Here is a 14,149-nt window from a genome sequence, read left to right as displayed (position 1 = left end):
TAACTCAATTCTTAAAAAGCTCATACCTGAGATATGCAGCAAAGTAGAGTCCCTGCATCTGAAGTCTACAAAGAAAGTTTCGGACACATAATGAAAGCTGGGATGTGGCTCAGAGTAATACCAGAACAAACGAAGATGCAAAATAAACAAGTTTGAATAGTCTTATACAGCTTACTTGTGAAATGCAACCATCTGCATAATATTTATATAGACAGAATTCAGCCATGTGAGTACACATGCTTTTCACAACCGAACCAAAGAAGACCTACTGATCCAGAAGGAATTTCCACTTCCCAAATAAAAAGTTTGTGTGAAAGCTGCTGCAAGCCTCAGGTCATCACTTCTGGCTTGTTTGGGGTTTCTCATGTTTTCAGAATTGAGGGTAGAGGCAGAACAGAGGGTTAGGATGTCCAAAAGTTCAGTTTCAGGCAATTCTGCTGCACTGTGTTGGTCAAGGTATCAAAAGACTTTGGTGAGGCAAAGAGAACAAGAACACCACCCTAATAAACAACTTGATTTGGTGCTCAAAACATATAAGGAACACAACAAATGAGCTTAGTGTAGCAGCTTTAGATTTCACACTTAAGAGGGAAATTTCAAATATTGGTAGTAGACACTATTAACTAGTAGTATAGAGCAGATTAACAAATAAAGTACCATTACAATTAACTTCTTACATGAGTCTGTTTGCTAAGATGAAATTGCCTAGAGGATGGTTTTTTTACAACACTTTGGAACAGCTGTGTTCCCCCAGCCACTCCCCTTCTTTTCAAGCTGGTGGATGTGCTGCTCCAGGACCATACATTGCTTCTTACTTCTTGGCTAGATTCAGGCAGGTGCAAAGCAAACATTTGTGTTCTGCTCAGACTGGGACTGTTGAGGAGGGTGTCAAATCAGTGAAGAAATGGAATAACAAATTTTGGATGCCAAGAAGAAAAGATGATGCTACTTTACTGATAAATTCCAAACCACACTGAAGTGGCTAGTTATGCTTAAAACGTGCATGTGCCACCTTTACAAAAGAGCATATTAAAAAATGAAATGTTTATGTACTGATGGACAATGATCACAAAGCAAAGTCCCAGTGCTCTCTTCTTCCCCTGTTTAAGTTTACAGACCATGATACTACATAGTTAGCAAGAAAACATTCAGTAAATGCTGAAATGGAAATCTGAAGCTCAGGTGGGAAGGTCTTTACCCTTGAATATATGTGCCTGTACTCTGCAATGAGCAAGAAGTTCATTCCCTGGCTTCCTGCATATCTACTGTTTTTCTAGATGCACTGAACTGAAATATGTTGCCTGAATTAATTAAATGCGGATTCATATGGAAAAATGTATATAACCTTAGCCACTGGGGTTTAATCATTAGCCTCAGAAAAGCATTTGTGCAGGACTAGCAGAGTTCTAATTTTGTTTTCTCTGTGCTCCATCATACTCCCATATGCAGGGAGGAACCCGATGGTGGAATCCTGCTCCCAATCTCCACAGAGACAAAGAGGAAAACTGAAGCGGAATAATGCATATCTCCCTTGATCAAGGCGAGCTCAGAGAGCAACTCAAGTAGCCACTCAGTTATTTGCTGATCCCCATTCAAGAGCCTGGGCAGAATGGTGCCAAAGCACTCCCTAATTCCACAACTACTGTTCTTTGTAACTATGTAATCTAAATAAACTACAACAGAACACACATAGTTCAAGAAGAGAGAAATTCGCATATGTTGAGACATACTTCTTTCAATTTGCAAACTTGCAATTTTGATAGTCTAAGTCTTTAATAAAGAAAATGCTGAGGGTTTTTTTTTCCTCCATAATGCCAAAATATTGTTGATAAAAAAATGTTTTTAGTCTAATGTGTTGAAAACTCTGAAGCTCAGCAGCGGAAGTCCAAGATGGTTCCAAAGCTCCTGTTCCACTGCTATCAAACTTACATGGACACTCTAGAAACAAAAGCTCCTTAAAGAATAATGAATTAAACTGTGTAATCTTTCTGGAGTTTAGCCTACCTATTGGAGAAGTTTCTTATGACTGTCCTATAAATTTAAGATCATCTGCAACCAAGTCAGACAATTAACTTTTGTGCTCCTTAACATACCAGAAATCCTGTTCCCCTGCTCTTACAAATCCAATATTACATCTATCATCAAAAACTCCCCTGGAATTTCAACTCCCCAAAATAAGAAAATATTTTAAGGAAAAAAAAAAAGTTTCCTCTCTTTACCATAAATTTGAAAGCAAATACAAATCAAAGCACAGAGTATAGGAATGTCAGACACTGTAATGAAGATGCATTTGTGTTGATCCACTGTGCATCAACTTCATCCCAACAGACACTCAGGGGATAAGGAGGCATGTGCAAGGTCCACAGCCTCTGTAATCTGTGCTTATGCCATGACTATGAAGAAATCACCTCAGCAACCGGTAAATCACTAGCTTACTGTGTGCAGAGCAGCGGACTGCCATCACATACCTCGTATGATTATAAACAGTTGTGAATATTACACTCACAAAATTCAGTTGCTATGACTACGGCCAATTAGTTTAAATGGTCAACCTGACAAATATATTTAAAATCTTCAGTGTGCTGGTGGCTGCAATGAAAAGATTCACAGAAGTATGCATAATTGGCAACTAATTTATCAGAATCCTTCCTTGTAACCTGTTCAGAGGAATAACACAGAAATTGGGCTAATCATATACATTCTTAGTTGTAGAAAAAGCAGGACTTGACTTAAAGCAATTTAAGTGTTACATTAACTGTAATTATTGACATTTTCAGAAAGCAAAATATAGTCAACATTTCCATACAGGCACATAACACCCATTTTCAGATAGTAACTTAAATATTGTGAGATACATTGATTTTAAAAATATTTCAGAATACAAGTAGCTCAGAATCAGCAATTTATTTTCCATTTAACAACTTGAACTTGCAATCATGATTCTGCTATAAGAAGCCTGTTTGAAATTACTAAATTAGCAAGTTAAAATGCTGACATTCCAAATTACTCTGTTTATCCACAGAGGTTCTCAAGGAAATTCAGAACAATACAAACGCAAACTTGCAATGAAGAAATAAAGGCACTTACAGTTTTTGGGTATGCATACAGAGCATGAGATTAACAGACCAGAGGTACTCCTACACTAGGGTTAATTAAATTGTTTTAAGTAAGAAGGGACCCAATTCACACGATAACTTCAGTTGTAAGCTCCCCACACAAGATACTGGAAGATTTTGTAGCTGAACAGAAGTATCACTGCTTCATTTTTTTGCTGCTTTTTTGTGGTTTGCAGAATCAATACTAATTACTGATGAAGAACAAGTTTAAGTCCTTTGCAACCATCAAACAGATGTAGCCTGTCCCAAGGCTGTATCAGGACAACATAACCCTCTCCTTAGATCTTTATGAACATGCTCCAGATCTACCTTCTGGTAGAAGGATTTAGCCATGAAACCCTGCTCCAGCTCCAGAAACTGCATGGAGCTAAAGCAAATGCTCCTCAACACCATCAATGACAGAGTTATGAGAAGTGATCCAGAACCAAAGTACCTTCACCATTAACAATGAGAGCATCCCAGGAGACTTTTCCAAGAACACTCAGAGATAAACTTGTCAAAGGGATTTGAGAACCTGTATCCACAGGAGGCACAGACCAAATTCCTCCTTTACTCCTATAAACCCCTTTCACTGAAAGTACTGTTCACATCCACACTGAACCTGAAGCCTACACCCTAAACACCAGGTCAGGGGCTAGATCTCAAGGGAAAGGAAATTCAAGGCAGAATCAGCCCTGATACATAATATAAAGCAGTTCCAGTAAGTACAGGAACAATACAGAGTGGATGCAAAATTTTCATCATATTTTAAAGATTATATTTCTCCCGGTGGATTACTAGCAAAAGCCACCCACGAGATCTGACGCTGTTCCTTTATTGTTTGAATTTTGATGCTAAGATTTCTTGAGCTGTGTTCAGCAAGTGTATCTCAAATCCCACCGACGGTACTGGAAATTAAAAGAAAATTGGGGGTTTAAGCGGGTTTTTTTTTTTGGTTAAAATCTCAATAGAGCATGGCACAAGGTGCAGAAAACAGAATGTAGTATTGAGGATTATACATTCTGAATCTGTCATATCTTTAAGCATGTGCCTCCTGCTCGCTCAGGTGTATTTTGTAGATGTGCTCACATAACTCTGTAACAGAGTACAAAGATTCCTATGTTCATTGTGACTTCATTAATATCTTCAATTATATATATATTAAGGATATAATGAATATATTTTTTAAAATACATAAAATGTCATACACAAGTACTAATTCCTCTAGGAATGTGAAAATATGTTGGGCAGAGAGCAGGGAAGAAAGAGAGGACATGTGAAAAGTTACAGCATGTTTATTATCCTGCTGCAGCTGTTGATTCTTTAATGCCCTACAATGATTCAGCAAGAATTCATTCCTACGAAAAAGTGCCCCTGACAACTGAGCACTTGGATCTCTCTCAGAAGACGTCAGTCTTCTTGCCTGATAACAATCCTTGTCCTCAACTTTACTCCACAACTTGTCCTCTTCATTCTGTTCTAAAACCATAAAACTCTCTCACTAAGGAGTACGTATTCAAGCTGGATTTCTTAGCATTTCAGCAAGCTACATTTTTCTTAAGGACCTTGGATAAGCAGCCTCTGGTCTGCTAGTCAGCCCTTTCTCAGGGTTTTCTGGTTTTGCTTTGCACGCCAGCGTGTTGGAACTGCTAAAGGATTGCCTATGGCTGAACTGCTTCCCCAGACTTTCACAACTGAGCCAGTTTTACCTCTGGCACTACTTACAGATGCTATCCAAACTAATTTGAGTAGATACTGATGCCTTCTTTTAGAGGCTAGTTATCATTTCATGCATGATGTTGGGAGCTGATACCTGAGGATCAAAAAGCATGTCAGTGCCAGGGCAGGAAACCGCACCTTCTCCTGACTCCTGCTCTGATTCCCACCCTGACTCACAGACCTATTCAGCTGCTCCTGGAAAATGCCTTTACTACTAAAATAATTTTCTTTAAAAGAAACCAAAACCTTCCTCACTTCATAATTCTTAACACATTGATACTGCTGTAAGGCACCAGGATAGCAAAATACTGAACTCACTAAAGAGAAATACGATCTTGTTCAACTTCATTGCAGCTAACAGTTGCGTGCACAGCAATGACCTTTAAATGCTGGTTGAAACTGATAATAAGTCTTTTATGTATACTAAGAAATCAGTATGTGATAGATTAGTAGAAGAGCAAAGTCAAGAGCAGAGCTGTGCATGGTGCAGGGATGTCCTGCATGAGAACAGGGGCTGTCTTCACCAAGTAAACCCCCCCAAGGTACTGCTTCAGAGCAATCGTCTATATTGCTGCTGCTCCTGCACTGCGCTTTATTTCTTGGTCAAAAGACAACACATTTGCCTAATTTTCTCTTGACCATCTTCAAGTAAACAATACCAAAATTCATTTGAGTGCTTGAGGACTGCAATTTCAACAGTACTGAGTGAGGAAAAAATACATGCTTTTGTCATCTTAAAACACTGCATTTGTACGTATCTCATCAGATTCTCCTGAACTGGGAGACAATTACATATCTGAAGGCAAAAATATCCCCCAAAAGTTAAGCTTTCAATTTTGCAACAGGAATACAAGAAAAAAAACCTTTTATCTTTTTTTCACAGCTTTTTGCACTCAAATTTAATTAATGGTCATAAATTCCAATAAATACTTTCTCTGAAGTATCGTTTATGAGCCTTCACTTCTTACTCAGTGTACTTATTGCATGGGAATTTATCCAAGGTGGAGTCAATAACACTGCAGCTACCTACTCATCTAATCCCCTGCTCAAGCACATTCAGCAGAGCGTGCCAGAATCTGGTTGTTCAATTCCAGTTGCAGTAAGCCGGCCCTGCTGCGAAGGCTGAGCAAAACCTTCTCTGCAATTGCTCCTGTGAGCAATTGCTCCAGAAGAAAAAGCAGAAGGCGCCGTGACAAAAAGCTGCCATTGTGCAAGACATTAAAACTGAAAAGAAAAAACCCCACAAACGAAAAAAAAAAAAAAAACAAACCACTTAAAATGGAGATATTCCCCTTCCTTCCCAAAACTAAAGAAAAGCTGTTACTAAAAAAAGTAGGCCATGAGTTAAAAAATTATATGTAGAGTAAGTGAAAAATGCCAGGAAGTCACGATTCTCAGCACAGGAAAGGGATGAATGTGTACAGGACAGAAAATCCTAAAACTAAGAGTTTTGTAATTCAAGAATGTCAGATTAAATGAAGACTGAGATTAAAGCCCACAAGCATATATCTTAAAGGGTGAAAATAAATAACTGTAAACCATAAAGTTTTCATTCCAAATAAATTTCCTTTTCATTTTGTAGAAAACAAGCATACATTGAGAATAACATGCCAGGCTTTGTCCAGTCAGTAACAGAGCACAACCAGCAATAGGACAACTAAATAATTATACTAAATTATACTAAAGCAAAGATCCAAAAGTAATAATTATCACTTAATATTTAAAGTGGTAAATTGCCATTTTGGTCTTGTCAGAGCTGGTGGGCTGAAAGACAATAAGTAATACTCTGTAACCTAAGGAGCTTAAAATGCAAGAGAGACAGAGATAATAAAATAAACAGGTAGACATTGAATAAAAATTACGACCACAGCTGCTTTGCAGTATCTGGCTGCTCGTAACTGTTGATCTAGCCTTTTCCTCCAGCTGCTAAACTGTGTTAAGATAGCTAAAAATACCCTTTCTGCTGTTTTGGTTCTCCTTAATTCTCTTGAAAGAAAAAGCTATTAATTGCCAAAGGAGTTGTGCATGGCAGACTAAGTGGGTCACAAGCCATATTCTGAAAGCACTAGTGAGAATGCAAACATTTTTGAACTCTTGATTTAGGCAGCATGTATTTCCTAAACTAATTGGTTTCAATGGTTTCTGTGTTTCACTGTTTCCTCCTTATTTTTACCTCCCTGCATGTCTCCTAGGAGTTGCTTCAGTCATATCCCACAAGGACTATGGAGAGCTTCAGCTACTGTGGCTTCATCTCCGAGATTCTGTGAAGCAGGGAGGTATTCTTAATTAATTCCTCAGACACCTAGCAGATGAAAACTGCCACCTTTATCTACTGTCTACTGCTCCCTTGTACTTCCAGGCATGAACAGCCCAGCTCCAAGCTGGCAGCCTTTCCCAGTGGAAGCATTTTCCCTGAAATGAACCACAGGACTTGCTGCACACAGCTCTGGCAAAAAAAAAAAAAGCCTCTAAATCAGAGAAAGAGCCCAACACTTTTCATCGAGGAGACATGTCAGCTCCTGAGGCTTGCACCTTCTTGCAGAGTGTGAGCTAAGCACTTCAGCAATAAAATTAAGTCAAAGTAGTAGCACGTTTGCACAGTCAGTACTCTCACAGAAAGCATATGCCAACCTCACACTAGGTCAGGACTAGTAAATCAGCTTTCCAAGTGCAAATGGTGCACAGAAGATGGGCAGAAGTGCATCAAATTGTGGTTTTCTCTTATGCAGTTTTGGGGTTGAGGCTCTCCACTTAACCTATGGACACACACCCCTCAATCCTCAATAGACATCAACCCCATTAATTTTCCAGCAGGACAGAGAGATCCATTTGTCTGTCACACAATAGAATAGGAGTTCATCAGCAAGTACATCCTTTTGAAATGAATGGGTTTATTTCTCCAGCTGCTGAATAACATTGACATTGGGTAGGGGTTTTTTTATTCCTTAAAAAGAGGCAAAATTAACAAGCAGAATTTACGAATGCAATACAGCCTGATTTGATCAATGTTTTCTCCCTATATTAAGATGTTTGTTAATCATTCATTCCATAATTTTCCTAAAATGCTTGCTCAATACATTAAAAAGCATGCATCTCTATACATTCAATTACATGCAGAAAATTTCTATTGCTTGATTGGGGAGTCACAATGCCAACAGCTCTCACAGCTTGCCATCACTGAAGACAGAAATGTACTTAATACTTAGTATAACTAGGCTTTTCATCTTCAACTGTAATTACTTTCCACTTCAGAACTACAGAAGGAAGCATCTTCCTATACTTAAGCCATCCAGCACAAGGCCAGCTTGCAAGAATTGGACAAAGATCATTACTGATCTTCTAAAGGGAGTAAGATTATTTCCTAAGTGCCAGGAACAAACTGTAACTATTCATGTGTAACGTAAGGAGATGCAGCATGAGAAATGACACACGTTACTATGTCCATATTCTGAAAAAAACACTGCAGCTGAATGAAACTGCTGTTTATCACAAGCAATGTAAAAATCTAGAACAGCCTTCAGAAAATAAGTTACATTTAAAGAAAAGGATAGCAAAGGTTTTATTAGTGGGTCTAACAAGGAGAAGGAATAAACTTTAATGTAAATATTTGCTGTTTTAAAGTTCAGCAGAAACAGGTTTAAATGAGATTTGACACTCCACACCCCCCAAAAAGTTACAAACATGGCCAGGCACTCAGAGAAAGAGAAATGGCATCAGCACTGCAGCTGAAATTGTGACTCACCTTATACACAGATTAAAAAGGCTGCAATTCCAAAAGACTTCCATACATTCTACATATTTATACACACACACACACATTCATGCTGAGTATCCTTCCACAGAAGTCATTGTAACCACATGAGACCAAGGGAGTACGAAAAGGCAAGCAAACAGAAAATGCCTTTAAAGAGTCACTAATCACAACACTGCTTATTAATCCAGGAATTAAACAATTAAACAGCTTCAAAGTAGTTTGATCAAAACAACAAAAATCCTTACCTGTGCGTTGTTATTCCTGGCTTCCCTCCTTGCTGCTTTTTCTTTTAGCCTTTTCTCCTAAAACAAACAAGATACACAGTTTTAAAGCAAGCTCCTGAGTTGGTTTTTGCTGAGGGTTTCTTGTTTGCTTGTTTTTCTTTTAATAGTTTAAGATTAAAGTTGAACCATCCAGATATTTTTAATTCACAAACACTATACTAGTGGTATTCGCCCTACATGTTACTGGTGAAAAATGAAAAATAAAAATATCTGATTATTACTTACTCTTCTTGCTCTTAAAGGAAATAAAACTACAATAATTATTCAAACTCACATTTTATCTTTAATGAAACTTTCTACTCTTAAATGAATTATGCAGCTAAGTATTTTGACAAAGTCTGTATTTGTCTCTAAACCAAAATAGTTAAAATGGCACCAAGATATTCGACTTCTTTTATGTCTGAGTGGCTTAACAGGAAATCCAAACCATTTAACAAACTAAAATGGTAATTTTCCTAAATTCAGAATTGCTAAAACAAGTGGGGAGTGAAAGCTAAAACATATTTTGGCTAGCTTTCATACCTCCATTATTAACAAACACTTTACAAAGCATTTGCTTAGTGATTGAATTGATTCAGAAACCATAACATTAAGTTCCCTCCACCAAACTGATTCTGCTATGGGAAAATGAGCAAAACAGAATGATAAAATTCATTCAAAGCTGCCTGCCAGATCTCTGAGTATACAAAAGAAGCCACGGTATTTAATTCAATTGACATCTATTGCTGCTTTTGTGGTTGTTGTTCTTACTGAGATTAATTTATTTTTAAACCAACTGAAGGATTATCTCGAATAAAGAGTCTGTCAGGTCCTTGCAATTGAACATCCTTTAAGTTACCCATTTAATGAGGCATGGACACATGAGGCAAGAGCACATGAGGTGATGTCCCTTGCAAAAGCACAGTGCTCCCTCCTTTTGTCTTAATGATGCTGAAGACACTGGTATTGAAAATTTTTTATGATAGCATAAAAATGTTTCTCGAATAGGCCATTTTTAGCATCAGCACATTTAGAACCAAGTCCACATTAAAGGAGACGCTACTTTGACATCAGGGGCAACATCTCAGCACAGAGAAGGCTGAAGCATCAGACATATTTCATCTCACTCATGGGAATAATGAGAAAGCTACAGTTCCAGCTGGACAGTCCTGGTGCCACATCACAACAGTGATGCTACCAAAGCATACTGGTAGGTACCACACAAAGTTGTCTGGAAAAGCAGTGTGCTTGCATGCAGACCTGGGAGAAGAAGAACACAGCTGCCAAGATTCTCTAAATTGGTGTCTAAATCCAGTTTTGTTTGAGCCATTTATCTGGTATGTGCCATTTTCTATTCTCCCAATTACCCGAACTACAGAAGTGTTAGCTTACTTTCATACTCTGAGCAAGTTAATGTCTTCTCCAAATCAAAACTAAAACAGATAGAGTTCACCCACCTACACAAACAGGGACAGAACTGCACAAGGTTTCTGCCTATCTGCTTCATACATTTATCCAATGCTGTGTGCAAAGCTGTCTGGTACAAACACCTCATACGCTAAGAGCTACATGCCCAAGCCTTTAATCCATGCTATGAAACAAAACAAAAACCCCATCACTGTAGACAGATAAAACACAGCTGTCTTATTTCAGGTTTAATTAAGAAAAAACAATTAAAAAAAATGTAATTACATTTAAGGCCACAAGGGCATCATATGGGACAAGAAGCCACCAGGACCCAAGTCTTGTCTGGTAGAGACACAGCCAGTCTGCTCTCCAACAAGCCTGACCTAAAAGCATCTTGACCTCACAGTCATAACATGGTCATCGATCTTCTGATTCCTTCTCTTCCAAGTTAAATTTGTATTCATTTCTGATCATTTTTACTTAATGCTTTTCTTCTAATGATTTCACTTCAGTTTTCCACTTCCACCCACTCTGTTTTTAAATCATTTAGTGTATGTTCTTCACTCTGGGGTCGCCACTTCTCTCATTCCTTTACAACCCTAACTATTCTATGATTCTATGATTCCTCCTGCAATCATTTTCAAACTTTCCTACCAAAAAAGTAAAAGAGAATGGAGCTAGAAAGTAATACACCAGATATTACAAAGCAGAGTAAAGCAGATTTTAAATTGGATAGTCCAGAAAATTTTAGATAGAAGAATTCTACAGAATATGAAAAGACTTAACTAGAGCCACAGGGTAAAGCCTATTCAGCAGCAGTCAAAGCTCCTGAAAAATGGATTTAAAACAGAGCACTGAAAAGACAGCTATGAAAGCAGGAGATTGACAAAATGCCATATAAGAATAGTAAACCAGACAGCATAATACATGTAAGTCTCTAAAGAACAGTAAAGACACAAAAAGATTATAAAGTTAATAGATGCAGAGACTGAAATCAGGAACACAAAAGAAAAACCAGAAAGCAGCAATCAATGGAGATGCTGTCAACACTTTTGGGTTTTTTTGTTGTTGGGGTTTTTTGGTTGGGTTTTTTTAGTGGGTTTTGTCAGGTTGGGTGAGGTTTTTTGAGGGGGAGAGATACGATTTGGTACCTCATCAATGAAAAACAAAAGCAAGTTTTGCATAGGATGCTACATCGGCACCAAGATGGATTTAGAAGTGCCTTTCAAAAACCAAAGTCAAAATCAGCCCCACTTCCACTGTGTTTCACAGTACACATCTGTCTTCAGGAACACAGGTAACACACTTCAACCAACACTTGGCATTCACAGAGTCACAGGATCATCCTGACTGGGAGGAACATCAAAGGGTCTCTGGTCTGACCTCCTGCTCACAGCAGGGTCAGCTCTGAGGTCAGGCCTAGCTGCACTTCATCCAGCTGAATCAAAATCCCATGACTGGAGACTGCACATCTCCGGGTGACCTGTGCCACTGCCTGACTGTCCTCACACAGAAAAAGCTTCCCTTGCATCTATGCTGAATCTCTTCTTTTAACTTCTCACCAGCATCTCTCATCCTCTTGCTCTGCACTCCCATGAAAAGACCAGGTCCATCTCTGTCCCCTCCAGGATGCCTCTGTAGGTACTGAGTACTGCTGCCAAGCACCCCCAAAACTGCATCTGCTCCAGACTTAACAAACCTGGCTCCCCTAGTCTCACCTCACAGGACCACCATCTCAGTGACATCAGCTGAACCCACTCTAGTTTGTAATGTGCTCCTGTACCAGGCAAACCCACTTCCTTTAAAAACTTCATGTTCAACTGAGTCACATCTGAAGTTTTTTTATTTAAATGCTCAAAAACTCCCACAGGTTTTAATCAAAGATTTTAATGCTGCATTTTTAATAATTGATCTTTTTACATACTGATGCCATAATCTGAAGCCACCAACACATTCTATTTAAGAGCTGAGGTAATGGTCTACCACACAACAGAACATAGAGGTGGCCGAGGTTTAGAAAAAATCACTCTAAATCTCTCTTTTGCCCAGGGAGCTTGGAAATACTAACAAAAATAAACAACACAAAAAGAAGGAAGAGGACAATGAAAAGCAAGGGCTTCCTCCTAAATCTGATGTCCCCACCCAGAACCGCTTTGCTGTCCTGCAGGGGTCTAATGAGGAAACACATTTGCACCATGAACAACCAGTTGATGAACTGGTAAAGAAGATCACTACTGGTGCTGCCAGGAAAAAGCAATGGGTCATAGTAGTAGGGGACTCACTTTGAAGGGAACAGAGGCACCCATCTGTTGGCCTGACCCAGTTTCAAGGGAGGTGTGTTGCCTACCAGGTGCTTGGATCAGGGATGTTGCAGAGAGACTGCCTGCTCTAGTAAGTCCCAGTGACTAGTACTCACTTCCCGTGATCCATGTGGGTGTCAGCACTACAGATAGCAGTAGCCCAGAGAACATAAAGAAGGACTACAAAGCCCTGGGAGAGGTGGTTAGGGGCTCTGGAACTCAGCATTTTCATCAATTCTCCAGGATAAAGAGAAGGAACCTTAAAAAGGCTATGAGGATTGGCCAGGTTAATAAATGGTTAGAACAGTGGTGTCATCCGTAGTCAGGGGTTTGGGTATCTAGAACATGGGACTCAATTTAGGAGGCCAAGTCTATTTGGGGCTGGTGGAGCTGGTCTAAAAACAAAGGGGTAGACCAGTTTTGGTAGGAGGCTTGCCAGGCTGGTCAAAGAAGCTCTAAACCAGATGTGTTGTGGGAGGGGGGACACCATTCCATCCCAACACACACAGTCAGTTGCCAGCACCTATAATAAGGCTTGGAGCAATGTAGAGATATTCCAGCCACTCCAGCCAATGAGACGGCTTCATTTGGAGCTCAGCTCAGATGCCACTATACAAACACCCATAGCAAGGGGAACAAACAAGAGCAATGTGGGATGTGTGCACGTCTATGGGTGTATGATAAAACAGGCATAACAGAAACATGGTGGGATGGCTTCTATGACTGGAGTGTTGGAATGGAAGGTTATAGGCTCTTTAGAAAAGACAGGCCCAGCAGACGGGGAGGGGGAGTGGCTGTTTATGTTAGGGATAGGCTGGAGAGTATGGAACTCTGTCTGGGGACAGGTGAGCAGTCAACAGAGAGTTTGTGGGTCAGGGTTAAAGGGAGAACAGCAATGGGAGACATTACTGTGGGGATCTGTTACAGACTGCCTGATCAAGAGGAACCTGTGGATGAAGAGCTCTACAGACAAATAGGAAAAGCCTCACACTTGCAGGCCCTTGTTCTCATGGGGGATTTCAACTATCCTGATATCTCTTGGAGGGACGGTACTGGCCAGACCAAGCAATCCAGGAGGTTTCTCAATTGTGTGGAAGACAACTTCCTTCTGCAAGTAATACAGGAGTTGACAAGGAGAGGTGCCCTGCTTGACCTCGTGCTCACCAACAGGGAAGGGCTCGTTGGAAATGTGACTCTCCAGGGAAGTCCTGGTTGCAGCAATCATGAGATGGTTGAGTTTGAGGTCCTCAAGACAGTGAGAAGAGCATGCAGCAAGCTCACTGCCCTGGACTTCAACAGGGCAGACTTCGGTCTCTTCAGGAACCTGCTTAGCAAGGTTCCATGGGATATTGCCCGAGATGGCAAAGGGGGCCGAGACTGCTGGTTGATATTCAAGGATCACCTGCTACAAGCTCAGGAGTGTTGCATCCCAACTAGAAGGAAGTGAAGGAGGCGGGTCAGGAGACCTCCTTGAATGGATAAGGAGCTGATGAGGAAACTTCAAAGGAAAAAAGAGGCTTATAAAAGGTGAAAGCAAGGACAGGCCGCCTGGGGAGAATACAGGGAAGTTGTTTGGGAATCCAGGAACCAGGTCAGGAAAGCTAAGGCCCA

The 14,149-nt window shown here is 39.9% G+C and overlaps 1 protein-coding gene across 1 annotated transcript in view; it reads right to left on the bottom strand.

Moving 5' to 3' along the window:
• DDX10 (DEAD-box helicase 10) overlaps window positions 1–14,149 on the bottom strand; it is a 170,343-nt gene that overhangs the window by 41,519 nt on the left and 114,675 nt on the right. Inside the window, exon 16 of the mRNA XM_005149739.3 lies at window positions 8,814–8,870. Within this exon, the coding sequence (XP_005149796.3) occupies window positions 8,814–8,870 (57 nt within the window). The remainder of the gene's footprint in view (window positions 1–8,813; window positions 8,871–14,149) is intronic.

This window comes from Melopsittacus undulatus, chromosome 2 (genome assembly GCF_012275295.1).
Source record: "Melopsittacus undulatus isolate bMelUnd1 chromosome 2, bMelUnd1.mat.Z, whole genome shotgun sequence".
Lineage (NCBI taxonomy): Eukaryota > Metazoa > Chordata > Aves > Psittaciformes > Psittaculidae > Melopsittacus > Melopsittacus undulatus.
The sequence above is the reverse complement of the archived record's forward strand: the minus strand, read 5'-3'. Positions and strand labels throughout refer to the sequence as shown.